The sequence below is a fragment of the Chiloscyllium plagiosum genome, unplaced genomic scaffold, assembly GCF_037043375.1.
Source record: "Chiloscyllium plagiosum isolate Xiang-an unplaced genomic scaffold, Cpla_swu_hap1 HiC_scaffold_1, whole genome shotgun sequence".
Lineage (NCBI taxonomy): Eukaryota > Metazoa > Chordata > Chondrichthyes > Orectolobiformes > Hemiscylliidae > Chiloscyllium > Chiloscyllium plagiosum.
Genome location: NW_028270139.1, coordinates 143,519,580 through 143,546,473, shown reverse-complemented (window position 1 = coordinate 143,546,473; position 26,894 = coordinate 143,519,580). Strand labels below are relative to the sequence as shown.

The 26,894-nt window shown below is 44.0% G+C and overlaps 1 protein-coding gene across 4 annotated transcripts in view; it reads right to left on the bottom strand.

Annotated features, from left to right (window-relative positions):
- Window positions 1–4,570: 4,570 nt before the first annotated feature.
- ubox5 (U-box domain containing 5) overlaps window positions 4,571–26,894 on the bottom strand; it is a 47,259-nt gene continuing 24,935 nt past the window's right edge. The window contains exons 1-5 of one of the 4 annotated variants that reach the window (XM_087991409.1): window positions 24,546–25,642; window positions 21,855–23,022; window positions 12,556–12,699; window positions 11,801–11,931; window positions 4,571–6,988 (exon numbers count right to left, since the gene is read on the bottom strand). In XM_087991409.1, the coding sequence (XP_087847535.1) occupies window positions 6,884–6,988; window positions 11,801–11,931; window positions 12,556–12,699; window positions 21,855–23,022; window positions 24,546–24,683 (1,686 nt within the window). In that variant the 5' untranslated portion in view covers window positions 24,684–25,642 and the 3' untranslated portion in view covers window positions 4,571–6,883. Of the gene's footprint in view, window positions 6,989–11,800; window positions 11,932–12,555; window positions 12,700–21,854; window positions 23,023–23,110; window positions 23,446–24,545; window positions 25,643–26,308; window positions 26,406–26,894 lie in introns of those variants that run through there. The other 3 variants (XM_087991426.1, XM_043701621.2, XM_043701501.2) reach the window with 3 other exon arrangements.

Below are 26,894 nucleotides of genomic sequence, written 5' to 3'. Positions count from 1 at the left end.
TCCAGAAATAATTCCAGGGGGCTACCAGGAAGTTAAATTTCCCACTTAAATGCTACTATTCTTTGTTTCAGATATCTGGGGTAGATCTTGGAACATATTACCCATGGATATGGGGGGACACCTGTATTTCAAAGATTATAGCTGAAAATGTATTGCTGGAAAAGCACAGCAGGTCAGGCAGCATCCAGGGAACAGGAGAATCGACGTTTCGGGCATAAGCCCTTATGCCTGAAACGTCGATTCTCCTGTTCCCTGGATGCTGCCTGACCTGCTGCGCTTTTCCAGCAACACATTTTCAGCTCTGATCTCCAACATCTGCAGACCTCACTTTCTTTTCAAAGGTTATAGGCTGCTGGGCTCTCCTGTGAAGGTGAAAGGCAGGAGAGAAGTGCCATTTGGTTCTTTTCAATTTGTATTTTGGGTTTTCTGCAAAGTTTCTAATATATTCGAGAGTGTGGTGTTAGAAAAGCACAGCAAGTCAGGCAGCATCTGAGGAGCAGGAGACTCGAGGTTTAGGGCATTCGCCCTTCATCAGGAATGAGGCTTGTGGGCCAGAGGGGTGGAGAGATAAATGGGAGGGGGTGGGGTTGGGGGAAGGTAGCTGGGAATGTCGCTGGGAATGTGATAGGTAGATGAAGGTGCAGGTGTAAATGATAGGTCGTAGAGGAGGGTGGAATGGATGGGTAGAAAGAAAGGAAGATGGATAGGTAGGACCGGCCAAGGGGTCGGTGCCAAGTTGGAGGCTTGGGACTGGGATAAGGTGGGGGAGGGGAAATTAGGAAACTGGTGAAATCCACATTGACTTTGTATGGTTGGAGGGTCCCAAGCAGAGATGAGGTGTTCTTCCTCCCGGCGTCAGGTGGTAAGGGTTTGACAATGAAGGAGGCCCATGATCTGCATGTCCTTGGCAGAGTGGAAGGGGGAATTAAAATGTTCAGCCATGGGGTGGTGGGGCTGTTTAGTGCAGGTATGCCAGAGATGTTCTCTGAAACGATCCGCAAGTTGGAGTCCTGTCTCGCTGATGTAGAGGAGACCATATCGGGTGTGACGGATACAGTAGATCATGTGCATGGAAGTGCACATAAATTTCTGTCAGATGTGGAAAGATCCTTTTGGTCCTTGGATGGAGGTGAGGGGGCATGTGTGGGTGCCGGTTTTGTACTTCCTGTGGTGGCAGGGGCATGTGCCAGGTGTGGGGGTGGGCTGCTGGGGTGTATGGATCCACAATCACACGGGGTCAATGCGGATTTCACCAGTTTCCTCACTTCCCCTACCTCCACCTTATCCCAGTCCCAAACCTCCAACTTGGCACTGCCCCTTTGACCAGTCCTACCTGTCTATCTTCCTTCCCACCCATCCGCCTCACCCTCCTCTACGATCTTTCACTTCCACCCACACCTTCATCTACCGATCACATTCCCAGGCACCTTTCCCTCAGCCCCATATCCTTCCCATTTATCTCTCAGTTCCTCCCCGCTACCTCACAAGCCTCATTCCTGATGAAGGGCTTATGCCCAAAACGTCAATTTTCCTGCTCCTCAGATGTTGCCTGACCTGCTGTGCTTTTCCAGCACCACACAGTTTGATCTCCAGCATCTGCAGTCCTTACCTCCTCCCTGATATCTTCATACAGTACAGAATGTACAATAAGATAATGGGGAAGACAGTTCACTGCAGACTGGAAACTTCAACAAGATAGTCCAGACTAGGCTCTAGTTTATCAATCAATGACATCCAACCCCAGCCCCAGTGCTCCAATTAGCTAAGACTGCTCAGTGCAAAATACGGGCACAGGAAACAATATCAGGCGACAGCACATCTATCTGAAAATTACCAAGTTCAGATTGGATTTTATATTCCAAAAAGTAACTTTTAAATTAATGAAAATCTTTGCAAAGTACGCTGGGATTGAATGGAGAGATTGACAGCCAATTCACACAGTTTAGTCCAGCTACTGGAAATTCTAAAAGAGAACCTTTCCTTAATTTGCACCTGATTGTAATTCCTACAACTTCTGATTTTTATTTGCTGCAAAATAATTTTAAGAACAAGCTTATGCCATGTATCATGGAACATATGTGGTGAAAAGGGTGTCTGCAATTTAAAATGTGCACAAAACCTGATGCATGAAAGAAAGGTGTTATAAAGCAGAGAGTGACCTCTTACTTTGAGAACTAAAACAGAAATACCCAGAGTGGAGCACCTTGCCTTATAATCTGTAAAAAGAGAGTGAAAAGTGGTGCAACCTGCTTTTGAGCAACTTGTAGTGGTTAAATAAAATAAATCCTTGACACTCGCTTTAAAATCAACAAGTAACAGTTTATTGATCCAACTCTTATGGTGAACAAATTAAATGAACTATTAACAAACAGACTAAATCCCGTCTAACTACTAACTATCCCCAAATAAAGCAAGATTCTAACAGTATGCTGTTCCAATAATTACAAACGCCACTTATATAAAAACACATAGAATTTAGCACTCTTGAAGTTACAGGTTACGTGTCTGCTGAAATGTTCTGTGCCTTTCCAGTCAATTCTTCTGTCAGGAATATTAACTAGTTGTGCCGTTGCTACCAATTTTATTCAGATGGTGCTTTCTCTAAGACATAGAGGCTGGTGTGGATGGTAGCTAGCTCTGGGGCTTTGTCCAACTGCCCCCTTCCTTTTATACCCTTAATGACGTATTAATATTTTGATTGGTCCTATATTATCAAAACCATCAGATTTAAATTTAATAGGTGTTTGGTATCTAAGTACCTAGTTCAAATTGATTGGTTAAATTCAAAAACCTGTTGCTTGGCCTGCTAACTGTACGGCCTTTCGATACAAATGTTTCAATACCAGTGCTTTCTTTACTTGCAAACACTCGAGCTGCTCATAGACGTCCATGTTAAATCTCTAAGCACAAAGCATCTGATCTTTTAGTCAACAATTCCTTCCCCCACACCCAGCATTTTACAAACACCAAATTCTAACTTCCTGCCTCCCAATCCACAAGTATTCTATCCCAACTTCCCAATAAAGGGAAGAAACATTGCCCTTGCCAGAGATGCTCATGTACCACAAAAGCATTTATGAAATCTTTGTTGCTCACAATTCAACAGCCCTACTTGTCCTATCAAAGAAAATTATTTTATATTTAGCAATTCAAATCAGTATGAATAGGCCAAGCATTTGTGTGGTAGTAAAATGGTTACAAGTTTTGAATCCGACCTTTTCCACTGATCAGAGTTTGCTGTTAAAATAGTTCCAAGGTTAATGCTCACATCAGTGTGTAACACTCCCCAGAACATCATGGTGAGGGAAAGAGACCATGTGAGTTGTGAATAATCACAAATTTCTGGATAATATGTGGCACTCCACCATCAGTTTTGTAAAATTACACTTGGCCTCAACCTCCACAGGAGTTAAGAGATTGTTCAATTTTCACATTAATTGATTTTTAAACTTATTAATGGGGAGACAGTGGTGTGGTAGACCTGGCACTGGACGTATATCAGCAGCAGAAGCTAATGCTGTGGGTACAGTCCACATCTGACTGCGCAACTGATGGAATTTAAATTCAGTTAATAAATCTGTAATTGAAAGCTAGTTTTGTGGTCATTATTTGACTACCAACTACCAATCTAGTGCACTAATGTCCTTCAGCAAAAAGAATCTGCTGTCCTTACCTGGTCTAGTCAACATGCTATTCAACAGCATCTGGGTGACTTTTAACTGCTGTCAGAAACATCCTACCAACAAACTCAGTTGAAGGGCAAGTAATAACTGCAACTAGTAAGACTCTCTTTTATCACATTCTTAAGGATATTTGAAATCAATCCCTGAAAAAGAGGGTTATAAGGTGATTGTGATAAGGCAGATAAGAAAAGATAGGTAGGACAGGAGGCAAAAGACTTTGTTGGGGAACAAAGAGGAGGAAAGGTAGAATGAATCTGGGTCATTTCTGTCCTTGATGCATCTACAGGTTGCACTGCTATAACCTGCTTCTCCAAAACCTTCCTGACCTACTACCTTCAAGACTGAAAAGAATAAAGACAGCAAATGCAATGGACATCATCCCAACTTGTAGAAACAAAAAATAGCAGGAGTAAGTCCTAAAGCCCTTTGAGCCTGCTCCAATTTTCATTACCATCCAACTCAATAGCCTGTACTTGTTTACCCTCCACATCCGTTAATCCATTTAGCCCCAGGTGCTATATTCAACGCCATTTTGAAATCATAGAATGTTTGGCCTTGACTGCTTTCTACATTTATCACAGGTCATCTTGTTTGAACATCCTAGAACTCCCCATTTAACACCACAGTGACTGGAGCAGTTCCAGAAGGCGGTTCACCATCTCCACTTTCAGACAGGAAACAAATACTGACCTTGTAGTAATGCTCACATTTCAAGATTGAATTTTTTTAAGTTTTAGAGTCATAGAGATGTATAGCACAGAAACCAGACCTTTTGGTCCAAGTTGCCTGTGCTGACCAGATATCCTAAATTAATCTAGCCCCATCTGTCAGCATTTGGCCCATTTCCCTCTAAACCCCCCCACCCCCCCGTAAATGTACCCATCCAGATGCCTTTCAATACCCAACATTCACTCATCACTAACCTTCAACCTTTCTAGTTCCTCATTTTAAGCCGCTATGGTTCTTGTTTCATTTAATTTTGGGACTTTATTGCTCCAATTTTCAAAAGGACAAAACATTATCTTTCCTGCAATTCTCACCATTGTAAATGCAACCTGTTTGACAGTCTTCCATTCTATATTCCTCCTCTTCTCCCTCAGTTTTCACACCTTTTGTCTGATCTGCAGACCTCAAAACCTTAAAAACTTAAATTCTCCCCAGTCACATAATGAGCTCAGATTAACTGCCAATAAACTTGCAATTTAACCTCCAGTAAGAGGAAGCATTTTGAGGATCAGTACTGGGTTCCTTTGAAAGTTTAAGTCCACAGATAAGGAGCAATGCAAAACAGGAAAATGTACAATTTACAGTAAAGCCCAATATTAATGTCACCTAACCACCGGGAACTCCGATATCCCATCTTCTCACACGAGGTGATGTCCGCATTATGAGTATGAGGTTTACACACAGCTCTTAATAATAAAATCAATTTTGCACAGATGCTATTCATTAAAACACCCAACACAGTCATCTTTTGAAAACATGAAATTAATGTTGAATACTTTATTTCATGGCTTTTCAGGATAATTTGCAACACTGAAAAATAAATTTTTTCCATCACATCAGGTTTGCTGAAAAAAATTGCATCAAAAATGTTCATGTACTTATTTGCAGAAAAAAGGTTGGGTAGAACCCCAACTGACCTTTCTAATGTTAGTCTTCGTGTTAAGTTAGCAACAGGTCAGCTGTCACTAATAGATTCAGCATTATTTAGTTCACAAAATTAAAAATCCAATTTCTGCTACAATATGAGATATCTGACGGCTTGATATCCTAATACAACTCATACAATTCTCACTGTTCCAATTCTCTTTTTATATTTATCTTAATGGACCTTAATAATCAATGCATTTTTTTCTTTTAAATACCACTGTAGAATAGGAGCAACCCATCCTAGAAATATGCTTCAGCTCAAAGAACCTAGAACAACAATACAGCATCAAGAAAGACAACTGTATCAATGAGGCAAAAAACTCAGAAAGGGATCATGCTGTAATGTTGAGTGAAATAGGAGTTGATGGGAAGGGTGAGGGCAGTAACAAATTAAAAATACTATACATGAATGCACGAAGCATTAGAATTAAGATGGATGAGCTTGAGGCTCTTTTGGAAATTGGCAGATACGATATTGTGAGGATAACTGAGACGTGTGGCCTCAAATGGACAGGGCCTGGGAAATAAATATTCAAGGCTCCACATGCTATCGTAAGGACAGACTGACAGGCAGAGGGGGTGAGGTGGCCATGTTGGTAAGGGATGATATTCAGTACCTTGCGCGGGGGGACCTAGAATCAGGGGATGTAGAGTCAGTGTGGATACAGCTGAGAAATACTAAGGGTAAAAAGACCCTCTTGGGAGTTATCTACAGGCCCCCAAACAGTAGTCTGGATGTCGGGTGTAAGCTGAATCACTACTCTTTGTTTCCTATCAGCCAACCAACTTTCAATCCAAGTTAGGACTTTGCCCCCAATACCATGCGCCCTAATTTTGCTCACTAACCTCCTATGTGGGACTTTATCAAAAGCTTTCTGAAAGTCCAGGTACACTACATCTTTTAGTCAAGCATGATCATATTGAATGGTGGTGCAGGCTCGAAGGGCAGAATGGCCTACTCCTGCACCTATTGTCTATTATCATGGCTGATTTGTTGCCTCACTGGAGAACAGGCATTTTGATGGGAACAATCATTAACTTTGTCAACAGACAGATCAGATGGACAGAGGCCTGAGACGGTTCCAAATACATAATCACACTAAAACCACAAAGGTTGAGATTGGGCTCATTAATTCCTACCACTTTTTTTGCCACTTTTACTGTTCTCTGGAATTCCTCTTACTGATTTGGATTTTTACTCTTAAAGGTTTCACATCATTTAATTCAGCTAGAAACCAAATATTGGTGTGTTATGAAGTATGATCCCAGATATGAATGCAATTGAAATCTGTTATAGCACATCAATATTGTAAACAACACATTTCAAACATCAGAAAGGTTTACATTTAAATGTTCTTTATTTGAGTTTTGCTAGCTGTAGTGGAATGCAAGCGACATAAGACTTTGCCAAACACATTCAGGATGGCTCAAAGTGCCTGAACTCTAAAGATGAACCCGCACCACATCGCGAGTACAGATTGCACGGTTGCATTTCAAACAGGAGAGTGCTGAAGATTTCTGTCTCTCTGACAGACAGACTCTGCAGATCAGGTGCCCACAGAGCAGTCTGTACACAACCACGTTCTGGGAGTACGCAGAGAATGACTTTCTGCAGGAGATGCACACTTCGTCAGAACTGGCTGGAGTCCACTCTGTGGAGATACAAACAGTACATTATTTCCAAAGCATTTCAAACAGGATTTAAGGTGGCATCTGTTCCTGTTCAATTCTGGTCTCTCAGGCAAATGTAATTAGAATCGAATTCTAGCGTTACAATCCTGGTAGAGATAGTAAACATTTAAAGAGAAATTTGAACATGCTGTGATCAACAGAAGAAAGTGTGTGCCAAAAGATTCCATAGTTTAAAACAAATGAATTTTATCATAGAGGAGAAAGTGAGGACTGCAGATGCTGGAGATCAGAGCTGAAAATGTGTTGCAGGAAAAGCGCAGCAGGTCAGGCAGCATCCAAGGAGCAGGAGAATCGACGTTTCGGGCATGAGCTCTTCTTCAGGAATGAGGAAAGTGTGTCCAGCAGGCTAAGATAAAAGGTAGGGAGGAGGGACTTGGGGGAGGGGCGTTGGAAATGCGATAGGTGGAAGGAGGTCAAGGTGAGGGTGATAGGCTGGAGTGGGGGTAGGGGCGGAGAGGTCAGGAAGAAGATTGCAGGTTAGGAAGGCGGTGCTGAGTTCGAGGGATTTGACTGAGACAAGGTGGGGAGAGGGGAAATGAGGAAACTGGAGAAATCTGAGTTCATCCCTTGTGGTTGGAGGGTTCCTAGGCGGAAGATGAGGCGCTCTTCCTCCAACCGTCATGTTGCTATGGTCTGGCGATGGAGGAGTCCAAGGACCTGCATGTCCTTGGTGGAGTGGGAGAGGGAGTTGAAGTGTTGAGCCACAGGGTGGTTGGGTTGGTTGGTCCGGGTGTCCCAGAGGTGTTCACTCAAACGTTCTGCAAGTAGGCAGTCTGTCTCCCCAATATAGAGGAGGCCACATCGGGTGCAGCGGATGCAGTAAATGATGTGTGTGGAGGTGCAGGTGAATTTGTGGCGGATATGGAAGGATCCCTTGGGGCCTTGGAGGGAAGTGAGGGGGGAGGTGTTGGTGCAAGCTTTGCATTTCTTGCAGTTGCAGGGGAGTGGAGGTTGGGTTGGTGGGGGGGTGTGGACCTGACGAGGGAGTCGTCTTTTCGGAATGCTGATAGGGGAGGGGAGGGAAATATATCCCTGGTGGTGGGGTCCGTTTGGAGGTGGCGGAAATGGCGACGCATGATACGATGTATATGGAGGTTGGTGGGGTGGTAGGTGAGGACCAGTGGGGTTCTGTCCTGGTGGGGCAGGAGCAGGCTGAGAGAATGGGTCGGCCGGGGCAGTCAGGTTTGTGGATTTTGGGCAGGAGGTAGAAACGGGTGGTGCGGGGTTGTGGGACTATGAGGTTGGAGGCAGTGGATGGGAGGTGATGAGGTTATGGATGGTCTGGGAGATGATGGTTTGGTGGTGGGAGGTGGGGTCATGGTCAAGGGGGCAGTAGGAGGAGGTGTCCGCGAGCTGGCGTTTAGCCTCAGCGGTGTAAAGGTTGGTGCGCCAAACTACTACCACGCCTCCCTTGTCTGCTGGTTTGATAGTGAGGTTGGGGTTGGAGCGGAGGGAGTGGAGGGCCCGAAACGCCAATTCTCCTGCTCCTTGAATTTTACCACATAACAGGTAAGCAAACCTATTAAATAAACAATGCCTGAGACAACTATTTAAAATTTAATCAAAAAGCCTAATCAAACATGATAATTTATATATTAAACCAGAATTATCTTTTGACCCTCACTTCTTACTTGAGACTCTTTTATCCCCTCCCACACCCCAACCACTAGAATGTCTGTGACTACTTATCAGGCTTTTGAAGGTTTCTTCATTTTCTGAGACCAAACTGCCACAACTCTCAGGAATTCACTGTGATCTCTCCTAAACATTTAAACTATTTTTTGATGTATGAAAGTAAATGGGTATCCTTTCATTAGCTTTTGGTTAAGTGATGCTTAAACATTTCTTCAAAACTTTACAACGGTGGATTCTCAGCTCAAACTTGAGCTTCATTGCATTTACCAAGGCAACCATTTTGTGCTTTCACCTCAGACAGAGTCTTTACCAACCTGTGCTAGGTCACGTTTTGGTCTATCTCTCCATTAAGATCAAAGGAGAAAATCTTCCCAAACATGGAACCTTGGAAGTACCTCTCATCTAAGGCTGACATCAATAAGAGATTCAACATCACAGTCTGTGAGCACCATCTTCAGATGCCTAAGGATGAGCATCTTTGATAAATGTGACATCTGTGCTGATACCAAAATCCTTGTGTACAAGGCAGTCATCCTTCAGAATCTTCTATATGGCTCTGAAACATGGGCTACTTATAGATATGACTTCAAGAGAACTGAGAGTTGGCTGGCTTCTGACAGTGGAATTAGTTTTGAATGATTGTGACCTCCATATTGGTGCTGTTAGCTGCTTCAAGAACGCTGATGTTAGTACACCTGTCCTCCCAGCTTGTGCAGAGAAGCCAAGTCCATTGGGCCAGCCACATGGTTCGGATGCTCGAGTCCCGACTACCAAGCAGATCGTCTTCATCCAGCTCAAAAAAAGCACTCAAATGACAGAAGGAGAAAGGAACTATTTCAAAGACTCCCTGAAGGCTTCCCTTAAGAAATGCAACAAAAATGTCAATGCATGGGAGACCCTCATTCAAAAGAAACTGACTTAGAGGAAGCTCCTGAATGAAGGAACATAATTCTTTAAAAACACCAGTTGGCAAGAGAAAGTATGGAAAAGGAACCAGAGAAATGCCAACAATCTCAAGGTCAAGGACCAATCCCACCTCCCAGAAATACCTAGCAAACGTATGGTCTCATTCAGATGTAGCTCTTGGATCAGCTCATTAGCCACACAAGGACCCACAGAGTCCATGACCAGTGACATGGAATTTCTGAGGTGTACAATCATCACCATCATCATTGGCGGTCCCTCACAGACGAAGATGCCTCTCTTCCACTCTCAGGGTGAGTCTACAGATGGTTGTACAGTCCAATGTGGCTACCGCCAGCTCTGTTAGACTTGGGATAGGTGGTGGTCATGGGAGGGGTGGGTGGGGAATGGGTGCAGCAGCACGCTCCTTTCACTGTTTTCACCTGGATTCTGCATTGTCTCGGCAGCAAATCTTGAGGTACTCGACGCCTTGCCAGATGCTCCTCCTCTGGTCTCGGGCCAGGTGTTTGTGAGAATGCTGCACTTCACTAGTGAAGCCTTGAGAGGGCAACACTGAGGCACTTCCTCTGTCCACCTGGGGCTCATTTAAAAGTGAGTGATCACTGATGAGGAGTCCTGATTTCCGATAGCCCTTTTATTTCCAGTTTACAAATGCTTGTCAGCTCTTAACAGACTAATTCTTTCCCTGCCTGTTGAATTTGAGACTTACATGGACCAACTGGATGTTTTTAGTTCCGATCCAAGATGGCTTTCTGGAAAAGTCCTGGAGACACCTTCCCAGAACCCCAACCAATGCTCAACCCCAATCACTATAACACTCTATGGTTGCAGAAGTTAGTTGAGATGTCCAATATATTTTTTTCAAATTAATTAACTTTAGCTTTAAAATCAAACACTTTGATCTCAAATAAAACTTCCATAGAGGTGAAGGTAATTCTGTTCAGACAAGCATGGTGGCTCAGTGGTAGGTACTGCTGCCTCTCAGCATGAGGGACCCAGGTTCAAGTCCAGCCTCAGGTGACTGTGTGGAGTTTGCACATTCTCCCCAAATCTGCACGGGTTTCCTCCCACAGTCGAAAGACATACAGGTCAGATGGATTGGCTATGCTAAATTATCCATAATATCCAGGGATGCTTATTCTAGATGGATTAGTCATGCAAAATGTTGAGTTATGGGGATAGGGTAGGGGGCTGGTCTGGGTAGAATGCCCTTCGAAGGGTTTGTGCAGACTCGAAGGGCCGAATTGCTTATTTCCACACTGTAGGGATTCTACGAATCTTGACTGCCTTTGCTCAGGGAAATGGAGGTCACATGCTGCTTTTATGACTTTGGATCAGTGGTGCTGGAAGAGCACAGCAGTTCAGGCAGCATCCAATGAGCAGCGAAATCGACGTTTCGGGCAAAAGCCCTTCATCAGGAATGAAGGGCTTTTGCCCGAAACGTCGATTTCGCTGCTCGTCGGATGCTGCCTGAACTGCTGTGCTCTTCCAGCACCACTGATCCAGAATCTGGTTTCCAGCATCTGCAGTCATTGTTTTTACCTCGCTTTTATGACTTTCCCTCTTTCCTGACCTTGACCTGACAAGTTCACATGGAACCCTTGCACTGATATTATTTGAGATGTCATGGAAATTTTTCAAATTTAGCATTTCAATTACCTTTCCCGTATAAATTTAATCTTCTCCAAACCAAAAGTCACTTCTATAATATTCAGATGAATCATGACCTAGGTAATTATGACAATAGTGAGTTCAATTCAGGTGAAAGCCATTTCAACAATAAAAAAAGTATTCATCTTCATAAATATCAACAGTAAGTTGTATCAGATACACTTTCTGTAGACTATTCTACAAAAAGGAAGCTGATTCCCAATTTAGTTTGGCAGAAGACGACCTGTATTGGCACTTGCTCCAATTGTCATAACAATTCACAATCAGATAAATCCAATTTTCCGGCAGCTCAGATTTACAATAAATTTCTCTAAACATTTCCCTTCAGTTTCTGATTGTAGACCCTAAGAGCATAAGATGCAGGAACAGAATTAGGCCAGTCAGGTCATTGGGTCTGCTCTGCCATTTGATTATGGCTAATATGTTTCTCATCCCCATTCTCTTGCCTTCTCTCTGTAACCTTTGATCCCCTGATGAATCAAATACTTGAGAATTAGCCTCCATCGCTCTCTGTGGTAATGTGTTCCAAAGATTCAACACACCCTCTGGCTGAAGAAATTCCTAATTTCAGTTCTAAAGGGTTGTGCCTTCACTCTGAGGCTGTACCCGAACATGTTCTCCACATCCACGCTCTCCAGACCTATCAGTATTCTGTAAGTTTCAATGAGACAAACTGCAAAACAAAATACCATTTTATCCAAAGGAACTGAGGCAATTGATTCTTGATGTTGAGAATAAAATGCACATTGCAGGCAGGAATTTCACAGCAGTCACTACACTTTTTAAGAGGTTTTTTTGTCATTCTGCTGTCTTCTACTCCTGACCTCTAGGTGTGTGTACCTGGAAAGTGAACAACCAATTTTGTGTCCTTCCTACTTAAAAACTTTATGAACTAGCTTGGTAAACCTGACTCCACATAAACTATCTTATTAAATGCTCAGGACCTTCAAAACCCTACTATGAATGAAATACTTCTGAGGTATAGGCATGACTGTTCAACCTGGCAAATGAAGTAGTCAATTTGTAAACAGGTACATGCTCAAACAATCTGCTTATGTTGGTAATTTTTGATGGGGTGGGATTTTGGCCAGAAAATTTTCTAATCCTTGAATTCTGCTATCACCTTAACACGTCACTGGGATCTTGATTATTTAATGTCTCATTCTAAGAAAAGAGGACAGCTCTGATTTTGCAACATGCTGTCTCTTTCCACATGTGACTCCTGCTTTAAAAGGTACTATGAATTTGAGCTGATAATGTTCCAGCTATACAGCTAGCTTTGACCCACATGCAGTACCTTGTGTGCAGTCAGAGATGCTGCCGGCTACTGGCTGTTGCTGGTCTTGCCTGTGCCGAACTGTGAAGGTTGGCAGTGTACTTAAGGCAGAAGTTAAAGCATTATCCAGACTTTGAGACAACCTCTGCTCATGGGAAACCGGACCTGATGAAGATACAAACAAAATACAAAAGACTTACACACAAGTAAACATGCATCTCACGAGTGGCAAGCAATCGCTATCTCCAACTGGTGAATTTAACCATCTCCCCTTGGCATTCAATCATTGTTGAATCCCTGATCATATACACGACTAGAGGCTGGACTAACGACAAAAGCACTGTGGGTTCAAACCCAAGCTGAGAATTCTACAGGGAGTTAACTCACCTCCTGATTTCCCAAAGCCTGTCTACCAGCTACAAGGCACAAATAAGGATCTTTGAAAGTTGCCACTCAGGTGGATAGAGTTTGTAAGAAGGCCTATGGAGTATTATCGTTCATTAGCAGAGGGATTGAATTCAAGAGTCGTGAAGTGATGTTGCAGCTGTACAGGACTTTGGTTAGGCCACAGTTGGAGTACTGTGTGCAGTTCTGGTCGCCTCACTTTAGGAAAGATGTGGAAGCTTTGGAGAGGGTGCTGAGAAGATTTACCAGGATGTTGCCTGGAATGGAGAGGAAGTCGTACGAGGATAGGTTGAGAGTTCTCGGCCTTTTCTCGTTGGAACGGCGAAGGATGAGGGGTGACTTGATAGAGGTTTATAAGATGATCAGAGGAATAGATAGAGTAGACAGTCAGAAACTTTTTCCCCGGGTACAACAGAGTGTTACAAGGGGACATAAATTTAAGGTGAAGGGTGGAAGGTATAGGGGAGAAGTCAGGGGTGGGTTCTTTACCCAGAGAGTGGTGGGGGCATGGAATGCGCTGCCCGTGGGAGTGGTAGAGTCGGAATCATTGGCGACCTTTAAGCGGCATTTGGATAGGTACATGGATGGGTACTTAATCTAGGTTAGAAGTTCGGCACAACATCGTGGGCCGAAGGGCCTGTTCTGTGCTGTATTGTTCTATGTTCCATGTTCTAAGGAGTCACAAGTAAGCAGTTTGATGGAATAGTCCGCCACTTGCTTGGATATGTGCAGCTCCAACAACACTCATGAAACTTGGCACCATCCAGGACAAAGGTGTTGAATTGTTTAATATCCAATCCAGCATTTTAAACACTGACTGCCTCTACCACTGGCGAATCTCTAGTAGCAGTATGTAACTTCTAGAAGATGAAGTGTAGCAACTCAAGGCTCTTATAAAAGCACCTTTCAGGCTTGCCTTTATTGGTCAGTACATCGAGCATACGAGTTGGGAGGCCATGTTATGGCCAGACGGGACATTAGTTAGGGCACTTTGGAATACTGTGTTCAATTCTTGTCTCCCACTATAGGAAGGATGTTGTGAAACTTGAAAGGGTTCAGAAAAGATTTACAAGGATGTTGTCAGGGTTGGAGAGTTTGAGCTATCAGGAGGGACTGAATATGCTGGGGTTATTTTCCCTGGGGCATCGACGCTAAAGGGTGACCTTACAGAGGTTTATAAATTCATGAGGGATAGCTTTAAGGTGAGAGGGCAAAGGTAAAAAAGGGACCTCTAAGGGGCAACCTTTTCACTCAGAGGTGGTGCGTGTATGGAATGAACTGCCAGAGGAAATGGTGGACGCTGGTACAATTACAACATTTAAAAGGCAACAGGAAGGGGTTAGAGGGATACGCGTCAAATGCTGGCAAAAGGGTCCAGATTTATTTAGGCTATCTGGACAGCATGGAAGAGTTGGGCTGAAGAGTCTGTTTCCGTGCTGTACCACTCTATGACCAGAGAAGAATAAGTGTAACAAACACAACTTCTAGTACCCCTCCAAGCCATACACCATCCTGACTTGGAACCATATTACCATTTGCTCACTGTCAAAATTCTGGAACTCCCTTCCTAACAGCACTGTTGGTGTGACTACATCGCATGGACTGCAGCAGTTCAAGGTTGTGTCAACCTTTTGAAACATGACCCACATAAATCAATAACTTTTAAAAACCAAATGACTGACTGAAAGGATATCACAAGATTTCAAGCTTTAAAGACTTTTACTGTAACAAACTAGAAGGAATATCAAAGCATAATGTTCAAACTCAGAAAACATATCACTCTTTAACTTGTAACAGATTGGAAATGCTACGTCATAGTTAACTATTACATCCTATCTGCAGAATTCCATATTTTTAGGAACCAGTCCAACATCACACCTGCTCTCCAATGGTTTTGTTGGGTTTCATTTTGCCATGTTGTGACATCAAATATCTATCAACAAATTACAATTCATATGCAGTTTGTAAGATTTTTACATTTGATTTGGTTGGTCATTAAGATAAAATAGATAAAATGTAACCTGTCCTGAAGTCTGCCTGATAGCAAGCCAGAGTGTGACAGCTTAAAGATTAAGAGTCTCAGACTGATTTACTGGGACGATGATGCAGACAGCAGTCTATGTGCTAACAGTGGATAAACTGAAGTATCCCCATGTCCCAGAAAAAACGTTGAGAATATCAGGTCATACTCAAATATATTTTTAAACTAACCTCCCACTTCCAAGATAAGACAGAGCTAATCAGTATTGTTAATCTGGGTATAAAGCCTATGCAATTTACATTGCCATGGAGATTGGTCCTGGAAGTGCAAAGGCTCCTAAATTTTTCCCAAAATTATGAGACAAGATATCTGCCAGGATCTGGGAAGAAAGCAACTAGAGGCCAAATGTCTCTATGGGTCATCACACAAAATGATTGGCTGAGTTTGTATTTGGAGAAAGTGAGAACTGCAGACGCTGGAGATCAGAGCTGAAAAATGTGTTGCTGGAAAAGCGCAGCAGGTCAGGCAGCATCCAAGGAGCAGGAGAATCGATGTTTCGGGCATAAGCCCTTCTTCAGGAATAAGGAGGGTGTGCCAAGCAGGCTGAAATAAAAGGTAGGGAGGAGGGGCGTTGGGAATGAGGTAGGTGGAAGGAGGTTAAGGTGAGGGTGATAGGCTGGAGGGTGGGGGCGGAGAGGTCGGGAAGAAGATTGCAGGTCAAGAAGGCGGTGCTGAGTTCGAGGATTGGGACTGAGATAAGGTGGGGGGAGGGGAAATGAGGAAGCTGGAGAAATCTGCATTCATCCCTTGTGGTTGGAGGGTTCCTAGGCGGAAGATGAGGCGCTCTTCCTCCAGGCGTCGAGTGGCCAGGGTCTGGTGATAGAGGAGGCCAAGGACCTGCCTGTCCTTGGCGGAGTGGGAGGGGGAGTTAAAGTGTTCAGTCACGGAGCGGTTGGGTTGGTTGGTGCGGGTATCCCAGAGGTGTTCTTTGAAACGCTCCGCAAGTAGGCGGTCTGTCTCCCTAATGTAGAGGAGGCCACATCGGGTGCAGCGGATGCAGTAAATGATGTGTGTGGAGGTGCAGGTGAATTTGTGACGGATATGGAAGGATCCCTTGGGGTCTTGGAGGGAAGTGAGGGGGGAGGTATGGGCGCAAGTTTTGCATTTCTTGCGGTTGCAGGGGAAGGTGCCGGGAGTGGAGGTTGGGTGATGGGGAGGTGTGGACCTGACGAGGGAGTCACGGAGGGAGTGGTCTTTCCGGAATGCTGATAGGGGAGGGGAGGGAAATATATCCTTGGTGGTTGGGTCTGTTTGGAGGTGGCGGAAATGACCAAGGATGATACGATGTATCTGGAGGTTGGTGGGGTGGTAGGTGAGGACCAGTGGGGTTCTGTCCTGGTGGCGATTGGAAGGGTGGGGTACAAGGGCAGAGGAGCGGGAAGTGGAGGAGATGCGGTGGAGAGCATCATCAACCACGTCTGAGGGGAAATTGCGGTCTTTGAAGGAGGCGGCCATCTGGGTTGTTCGGTATTGGAATTGGTCCTCCTGGGAGCAGATGTGGCGGAAGTGAAGGAATTGGGAATATGGGGTGGCGTTTGGGAGGAGGTGTAAAGATAAGGCGTTGGAGGCCGGGGAAGCGAAAATCATGGAGGAGGTGGAGGGCGTGGGTGGTGTCCCGAACATAGGTGTGATAAGGCATTGGGAGCCTGGGAAGCCCTCCTGTTGTGGCATCCTTTCAGCTTTTTACTCGAAGTTATTGGTGTCTATGGAGATCATCACACAGGTGTTAGAGATTTCTTGAGCAAAATACCAGCAAATAAAGGCCCACTCTGGCAACTGTTTCCCATGATCATGCAAGATGAATCTGGAGGATTCCTGCGATTTATATTGAAGTTCTCTCTGGTTAAAGGGATAGTCTTTCTGCCTGCATTTCAGGCTGTAGACTGCTCTTGCCTTTGTTTTCGGGTGTGAATGTCCATACTTCCTACATCTGCTCCCAGTGAGTCTTAGTCGGAGCCTTGCTGACCCCACAGTAACCAAGTCATCCAGACTTGCTGTTAAACAGAAGTCAATGCAGACTGCATGACTTTCTTTACTACTCCACTTTATCTGGAATTCAAGAGATTGAGTCTCCCCTTCACTCTCTAAAGATCTTTGTGCTTGTGCAGTACTGACCCACACTCTCCTCCCCTGTTAAAAGACTGACAGAACTGTTAATTTAGCCTCAACAGCGATTCCCCCTTTTCCCCTTGTCACGACTTACCAGTGAATCCCCTCCGTCCCATGATAGTGTCCCTTTTTATCTCCCCCTTTCGAGTAAGTCAGCTTGGCGGGGAGGAGAATTATTTTTCATTCAGAACATTAACTGGTGGTGGAAGCTAATTCCAAAAACAATTTCAAAACAATGTCGGAGGCTGAGTAACTTACAGGATCACTGACAAAAAAAAAAGCAGATTAGTAGGACTATGAGGTATTCCCTCTATCTTCTCTTTGCAGCATGTGGCAGTTGCTTTAATGTTGCTGTGTGTCAGTGTATCTTAAAGGGGAGCAGTACTTAAGCACACAGTTTGGGTCCAATGCAGTATTTTTTAATTGGTCTAACCAGGACTCCAAACAGCTGCAGCATAACCTCGCGGCTCTTAAACTCAATCCCCCTGAAAGGCTCCTATGCCTTCTTAACAACCCTATCAACTTGGGTGACAACTTTGAGGAGTCAGTGGACATGGACCCGAAGATCCCTTTGTTCCTCCACTCTGCCAAGAATCCTGCCTTTAACCCTATACTCTGCATTCAAATTCGACTTTCCAAAGGAAATGATTTCACACTTTTCCTAGTTGAACTCCATCTGCCACTATCAGCCCAGTTCTGCATCCTGTCAATGTCTCATTGCAACCTTCAACAGCCCTCCACACTATTCACAACTCCACCAACCTTCTACTAACCCACCCTTCCACGTCCTCATGCAGGTCATTTATAAAAATCACAAAGGGCAGAGGTCCCAGAGATCCCAATCGCTGCAGAGCAACACTGGTCACCAAGCTCAAGGCTGAACACTTTCCATCTCCTACCACTCCATGTCTTTTATGGACCAGCCAATTCTGTTTGCAGGTAGACGGATTTCCCTGTATCCCTCATGCCTCCTTACTTTCTGAATGAGCCTACCATGGGAAACTTTATCAAAAGCCTTGCTAAAATCCATGTACACCACATCCACTTCCCCAACTTCATCAAAGTGTTTTGTCACATCCTCAAAGAATTCAATAAGATTTGTGAGGTATGAACTGCCCCTCACAAAGACATATGACTATCTCCAATCAAACTATGATTTTCCAAGTAATCATAAATCCTGTCTTTCAGAATCCTCTCCAATACTTTGCCAACCACTGACGTAAGACTGACTGGTCTGTAATTCTGAGGATTATCTCTATTCCCTTTCTTGAACAAGGGAATAGTATTTGCCACTCTCCAATCATCTGACAGCCATCCCGTGGACAGTGAGGATGCAAAGATCACCAAAGGCACAGCAATCTCTTCCCTCACTTCCTGTGTATCCCGTCTGGCCCAGGGTATTTAGCTATCCTTTTATTTTTCAACATTTCCAGCACATCATCCTTACCAGCATCAATGTGTTCCAGCATATTAGTCTGTTTCACCCTGTCCTCACAAACGTCAAGGTAGTGAATATTGAAGCAAAGTATTCATTAAGGACCTCCCTACTTCCTCCACTCTCCCTAATCGGCCCTATCCTCACTCTGGCCATCCTCTTGTTCCTCACAGAAGTGTAAAAAGCCTTAGGGTTTTCCTTAGTCCTGTCCGTAAAAGCTTTATCATGTCCCCTTCTAGCTCTCCTAAGTCCATTCTTCAGTTTCTTCCTGGCTACCTTGTAACCCTCTAAAACCTGTCTAATCCTTGCCTCCTCAACCTTAAGCAAGTTTTCTTCTTCCTCTTGATTAGATGTTCCACATTCCTTGTCACCCAAGGTTCTTTCAACCTGCCATCCCTTCCCTGTCTCAGTGGGACAAACCTGCCCAGCACCATCAGCAGGTGCTTCCAAAACAACCTCCACGTTTCTGTTATGCATTTTCCTGAGAACATCTGTTCCTGATTGAGGCGCCCCACTTCCTGCCTAATAGCATTGTAATTCCCCCTCCCCCAATTAAATACCTTCCCATACTGTCTGCTCCCATGCCTCTCCATGAGTACAGTAAAGTTCATGAAGTTGTGATCACTATTGCTGAAATGCCCTCCCACCGAGAGATCTGACATCTGGCGTGGTTCGTTGTGAAGCACCAAATCCAGATAGGCTTCTCCTCTAGTCAGAGTTGAAAATTGTGGTGCTGGAAAAGCGCAGCAGGCCAGGCAGCATCCGAGGAGCAGGAAAATCAACATTTCGGGCAAAAGCCCTTCTTCAGGAATGAGGCTAGTGTGCCAAGCAGGCTGAGATAAAAGGTTTGGGGGTGGGGGGGGGGCACTGGAAATATGGTAGGTGGAAGGAGGTGAGGGTGGTAGGCCAGAGAAGGGGTGGGGTCGGAGATTTCGGGAAGAAGATTTCAGGTCAAGAGGACGGTGCTGAATCCGGGGATTGAGACTGAGATAAGGTGGGCGGAGGGGAAATGAGGAAGCTGGAGAAATCTACATTCATCCCGTGTGGTTGGAAGGTTCCTAGGCAGAAGATGAGGCGCTCTTTTTCCAGGCGTCGTGTGGCCAGGGTCTGGCGATGGAGGCCAAGGACCTGCATGTCCTTGGCGGAGTGGGAGGGGGAGTTAAAGTGTTCAGCCACTGGGCAGTTGGGTTGGTTGGTGCGGGTGTCCCAGAAATGTTCTGCAAATAGGCGGCCTGTCTCCCCAATGTAGAGCAGACCACATTGGGTGCAGCGGATACAGTAAATGTGTGTGGAGGTGCAGGTGAATTTGCGACGGATATAGAAGGAACCATTGGGGCCTTGAAGGGAGGTGAGGGGGGAGGTGTGGGCGCAAGTTTTGCACTTCTCCTCTAGTCAGCCTATCTACATAAAGGAACCCTTCCTGCACACACCTGATTAAAACTGCTTCATCCAAACTATTTAAACTAAGTAGGTTCCAATCAATATTTGGGAAGTTAAAAGTGACCCATGACAACAACCCTATTACTTCTGCACCTTTCCAAAATCTGCCTCCCAATCTGCTCCTCGTTTCTCTGTTGCTATTGGGGTGCCTGGAGAAAACTCCCAAAAAAGTGACCACTCCTATCGTATTTCTGACTTCTACCCATACTCACTCTGTACAGAAACCATCCTCGATGATCTCCCTTTCTGCAGTTGTGATACTATCCCAGATTAGCAATGCCACTCCTCCACCTCTTTTACCTTCCCCCACTTCCTTTTGAAACATCTAAACCGTGGAACATCCAACAACCATTCCTGCCCCTGTGATATCCAGTCTCCGCAGTAGCCATAACATCATTGCTCTAAGTACTGATCCATGCTCTGAGTTCATCACCCTTATTCCTGATACTTATTGCATTAAAATACACACTTCAACCCATCACACTGACTGCACCTTTTCCCTATCAAGTGCCCATCCCTCCTCACAGACTCTCTGGCTGTCCACTACCTATCCATCACCTGATCTGAAGCTCAGGTTCCCACTCCCTCGTCAATCTAGTTTAAACCCTCCCAAAGAGTTGTAGCAAACTTCCCACCCAGGATATTGGTACCCCTCCGGTTCAGATGCAACCCATTCTTCTTGTACAGGTCCCACCTTTCCCAGAAAGAATCCCAATGATCCACATATCTGAAGCCCTCTCTCCTACACCAGCCTTGCAGCCACTCACTCTCTATTCCTAGCCTCATCAGCCTGTGGCACCGGTAGAAATCCTGAGATTACTACTCTGCTCGTCCTGTTCTTTCAAAGAACCAGCAGACAGCATGGATCAAATCATTCCATTCCATATTGTGTCATTTTAAGATTTTATGAATATAAGCACAAACAATGTTAAATCCTGCCTACAAGTCAGAAGAAAGTAGCCTGAAACAATCATCCGCCTTTTTCTATTGTAAATATTTAACTTCATATGTATAACAAAGTGTGACACTTTGAAGTGTTAAAATACCCAGTCACCGATGGAAGGTAAAAAAAACAGATGCACCCATGAAAATTATATTACAGCAGTTAAATCAAAAGGGCAAAATAAAAACTCAGCCACAGACCAGAGGGAGAAGCAAGGAAGACATCTGGGTCTAGAGAGACAAGATACAATTCCCCACTTGTGTGACCTAATTTTAGTTGGGGTGGTGGTATGGATATTACATACCATCTGAGAAGAGAAATGAAAAATCAACTCAGGTTACAATTCCTGATTTCAGTTCATTGTCCCTGCTGGAAACTGTACCCGAGTGGAGGTGACAGTTTGATCCAATTCAAATTAAGAAAGATATTATCCAACTATGTTGACATGACATACAGTAATTGGAGCAAGCTTGGAAAGAATTTGGCTTCCAATCTCTCAATCCCTTAGGGTTTCCCTCATTTCCCTTCTGGCTCTGTTGGAGATTAATTACATAGCATTTTACAGCACAGAAACAGGGAATTCAGTCCAATTTGTCTACGGCAGTGTCAATGCTCCTCATGAATCTCCTCCAGCTTATTTCATCTTAACCTGTCATTCTATTCCTTTTCCCCTTGTATTTATCTAAATACCTCTAGTCAGGGGTAAATATGGGGTAGGGAAATTAGTCTGGGTGGGTTACTCTTCGGAGGGTCAGTGGGGACTTGTTGAGCCTGAGGGCTTGTTTCCATACTGTAGGGAATCTAATCTAATCTAATTGTTCAATGACCTCTGAGTTCCATATCTGACAACTCAACAAATAAATAATTTTCTGCTAAATTCCTTATTGCTGTGTTGTGCTATCCTATTTCTATAAGTGACAAAAGGAGAAAATGAAAGACAGTTATACCCAAATCTTGTACAGGCTCTTGCGGTTTTCTCATTCCTGTTTTGAATCGCTTTTCACCACAGTCTAGCACAGCAGTGGAGTTCCCACTAATGCCAGCATTTAGTCCTTCCAAGATAGGATTTGTGACTACGCCCTGTGGGGAGTCTGACTTTCTCTTCACTGCAGATGAGGCAACAAATCCAACATGAGTCCTCCCCACAACGGCACGATCCGGTATCGAGGTCCGCAGCAGGAAATAATCCAGCCTTGCTTTCAGAGTTGAGTGTGGGACTGGTTTGGAATTCCGGCTGAAGGGAACATTTGTGAAGGGGTCGTTTGGCACTCTGCCCCATGTGGCTTCACACTGATTGTATTTGTCCAGAGTACTCTGATCAATCACTTTCCCACAGGGAAGCAACATTGGGAGGATCATGATCTCAGAAGTGATGGGGTCCAGAAATTCTTCTGGAACATTCCCACTGGTCACTGAAGAGCTGCTAACATCTGGGTGCAGGCCGTCTCTCGGTGCATTACTAGACTGGGTGACAGAAACATTTTCCTGAGTGAGTATTGGAATTGATGGTTCAGCTTTGTATTTCTGATAAACTCTGAAGGCACATTCTATGATATTACGAGGGCAAGACCACGATGGTTGGCCCCAGATGTCAACCTTCCTTAAGCACGGCAAACTGCCACCTGACACATAAGCAATGGAGATCCTGAGGTGATTTATATTTGTCAGTGAAAACTGACCCTTATTCCACAAATCCTGCACAAAGGTACCATCAGCAACAACAGAATGCTCAGTAAATTCACGAAAAGGAGCCCTGGCTTTAAAGGCTTTATGTCTGAAGGACACTTTGTTTTGGTTTTTCAACATGGCCTTCCCCACCAATGTGAAAACATCACTGTCAGAAAAGGCGTGGTCTGCTGATGGAGAGCTGTGTGAGGGAGCTCCATTCCATGTCATATCCTTACTGTGTGTGGTACATGTATAAATATCCAACCTTGAAGAGTTTTGTAAGCTGGCCGACACATCTATGTCAATCTTACATAGTTCCACGTTAAATGGGAATGAAATGGTAACATGTACAGGAGGCTTGATGAAGTATTCAGCACGGAAGCCACATTTTCTTTTCACAGGGTCCGCAGATATCAGATTGCTCACTTCATAGCCGTCAGCACAGACCTGGGCAAAAATGATGATAAAAGATGGAGCATTTTTTGTCACTGCGCATCTGACATATTTAAAAAAAAACCTCTTTCAGTTAAATCACCATCAGAGTTGTTGGGCCAAGCAGCATGAAGGGTCAGATCTAATTGCTCATTCGAGCAGCACTGGACAGGTAGGAACTGGACAATAGCTGCAACTTCTCTCTGTAAAGGGAGAGAAGTTATTAGGTCTCCATTCTTGCTTCCTAGCTGTCTTCCAAAGAAACCACTGGGGGAGCTATAGAAATGGACTGCCCAGGTGCCAAGGATATACTTCTGACAGGGGGAATATAGTGGAGGTTCACTAGGCTATCAGGAATGGCAACACTATCCTATGAAGACAGACTTGACTCATATTCACTGGAACATCGAAGGAGGAGAATCATAGAATCCCTACAGTGTGGAAACAGGACCTTCGGCCCATCAAGTCCACACCGACATTCCAAAGAGTAACCCACCCAGACCCATTCCCCTACCCTATTATCCTATATTTATCACTGACAAATGCACCTAATCTACACATCCCTGAACACTATGGGTAATTGAGCATGGCCAATTCACCTAATCTGCTCATCTTTGGATTGTGGAAGGAAACCCATGCAGACACAGAAAGAATGTGCAAATTCCACACAGTCACCTGAGGCTAGGATCGAACCCGGGTGCCACCCCAGATAGTGAATCTGATTGAAACACACAAAATTCTAACAGGGTTGAACATAGTAGATGCAGAGAAAATGCTTTCCCTGAATCATAGAATTATATGGTCTAGGAGAGGCCCCTCAAGCCTGTACTACTAAAATTATATAACTCCTATGACTACACAGGCTGACCTCGGAATCCACAGGTCCGGTTTCCATGGCCCGAAAATATTACAGGGAATGTTCCAGAACCAGGGACCCGGGGCTGCCGGAAAGGTGTGTTTCCCATTTAAATTATTTGGTTCACTCCTATCCACAGTTTCGGGTCATAGAATGTATCCGCCGTGGGTACGGGGGCATGACTGGATATCATTAGTCCCACTTTCCCGCACTAGGCATATAGCCTTGAACGTTGTGACACTTTTAAGTAGTCATCCAAGTACTTTTTAAAGGTTGTAAGGTTTCCTGCCTTGACTCCCCTCTCAGGTAGTGCATTCCAGATTCCCACCACCCTTTGCGTAAAAAAGGTATTTCCTCAGATCCCATCTAAACCTCTAGCTTTCACTACAAAGTTATGTCCCTTTATTATTGACCCATTTGTCCAAGGGATACAGCTGTTGTCTATTCACTGGGGAATCAAGGACAGAGGTGGGCGACACTCTCTGGAGACAGGGTACACCATTTGAGACTCAGATGAGAATATTTCTTCATTCAAAGAGGACAGAACCTGTGGAATTAACTATCATAGAAAGCTATCAAGAAAGAGACATATTTTTAGATATTAAAGGCATCAAGGGGCATGGATGGAGTGTGAGAATATGGTATCGAGACAGAGGATCAACCATGTTTATACTCAACGTACTGAATCAACTGTGCCCGTAGTTACTGATGCCCTCATAAAGTGAAACGTCCTCCTGGTAGTTAATCCATCAACTCTCCTACCCCCGAATCTCCTATTTTTGTGCTGTACATTCAATGTAATTTGTGAAGCCAAAAACATTTACTACATAGTCAGAAATATTGATTGAATGAACTTCCATTTCAATACCAGTTTGTCTTCCCAGCTTTTGGTACACTGCTTCTTGCTGAATCAGAGAGCCTGATCACCACAACTTTGTGACACTGAGCTCTCAGCTGGTGGGCTCCACTTTGACAAGAGTGCTTCACTGTTCCAAATGCCCCACCTCGTGGTGAACAAGCTCAAGTGTCCAAAGCAACAATAGATTTGCAAAGAATCACGAGAGTAACAACTTCCAACTGATTGGTGATTCAGTGACTGGGGAACAAAGTTGAAAAGAACGGAGGGAGAAACAATGTTGTTTAAATGCTGTGGTCTGGTACTGTGTAATGGAATGCAATGCAAGACCTTCCCGTACACAGTGTGGGAACAGCTTTAAGGGAAACAGATAAATATTTAAAATAAAAATTGATGTGATAAATGGCACAAAACTCTGGTACAAACGGCTTACTCTACATACCCCTAGCCCTCACTTTACCTATCTACCCTGCCTCGCTAGAAGTTGAATCAGGGTGGGGAGACAGTTAAATTACTGAGTGATTTTTATAATATCAGTTTGCTCAGGTTTCCAGTTCATGCGATAATTGGAAACAGAAAGGCTATACAAAACAATGTGTTTATAATGCCTCAGTTGAGCAGTAAACTGATTTTGACCCATTGACAGTGAAGGAACAAAGATATATTTCCAAATCAGGATGGTGAGTGATTTGGAGGGGAATGTGCACAGGGTGGTGTTCCCATGTATCTGCTGCTCTTGTCCTTCTAGATAGAAGTGGTCATGGGTTTGGAAGGTGCTGTCAAAAGATCTTTGGTGAAATTCTGCAGTGCATCTTGTAGGTCATACACACTGCTGCTACTGAGCATCAGTGGTGGAGGGAACGGATGCTTGGCGGCAATCAATTCAGCACAACTGATATTAATTTGGTAATCTCTCTCAAGCAGCATACACCTGGATGACTGATGCATCTTCTCCTGAAGATGAGACAAGAAAATGTGATCTGCTTTGTTCTCCAGTCGTAATTTACATGGTAAATGTGATGTGTATCAGTGCTGGGATCATGTCCTTTTGTTTCTGAAAACACAGTTACATTGGAACATAGAGTTAAATACCATCGAGAGTACCTGAACAGACCAATTAGCCCAATTTCTCCATGCCACAACTTATGTTCTGCATGAGTTCCCTGTCATCTTCATCCTATTGGCATATTTTATGACTTTCTCCCTCATGGGTTTAGTTAGCTTTATCTTAGTTGTTTTCCTTAGCCATTCCCTTTGGTAGATCTCTAATCTGTGCTCCAGTTTGAAAAATATTACAGCATATTCCACTTCCACTCAAAACAAAGGACTGAGTTACATGCTGGGGTCAAATTAACCAGTGCTTTAATCTGTGGTCATGGAGGAGAAAATAATTACTTTGTAAATGAATGAATTATTTTGGAAATTCAGTCAGGGAAACTGGCTGTTCCTCAAACACCATTCCCCTTCCCATCCTGTTAACTTAAGAAAAAAATCCTCAGATAAGCAGAGCTGTTTTACAAGCTATTAGGAAGAAGGGTTCTACTTTTCTTTGCAAATTGAGCTGATTACAGATCAAAATAACTCTTTACCTTATTGCACTGAACCCTTGGGCTGAAGTGCGGGAGACAGAAGTTTAATGCCATTCCTTATACTTGAAGCAAGAGCAAGTTCTAACCGAAGATTCTTCTGTAACAGGGGAAAGTACATCAGTAAGTTAGCTGCAGTCGTATAATTGTGTGCACAACAGTATTGAATGAGCTAAGTGCAGGTTCTTAGAAGATGTGACAGATTTTCCCTATTCTTGTGGGAGAATCTAGGACCAGACAGCATAATCACACAATAGAGGTCACACATTTAAGACAAGGATGAGGAGGAATTTCTTCTCTTAGAAGGTGGTGAATCTGTAGAATTCTTTACCACAGAGGCCTGTTGAGACTGGGTTGAGACAGATAGATTAATTAGTATGGGAGTTAAGGTTTATGAGGAAAACAGCAGCAAAGTAAAGTTCAGGATGATCAAATTAGCCTTGATTGTTTGAATGGCAAAGTAGACTCTATGGCAGCCTGAATGGCTTACTTCTGCTCCTACACCTTGCAGTTCTTGATCTTCACATATAACCTTCCAGGAAATGACATTTTATCCCTACATTGTGGTAAACCTAAAGCAGGGATCTGT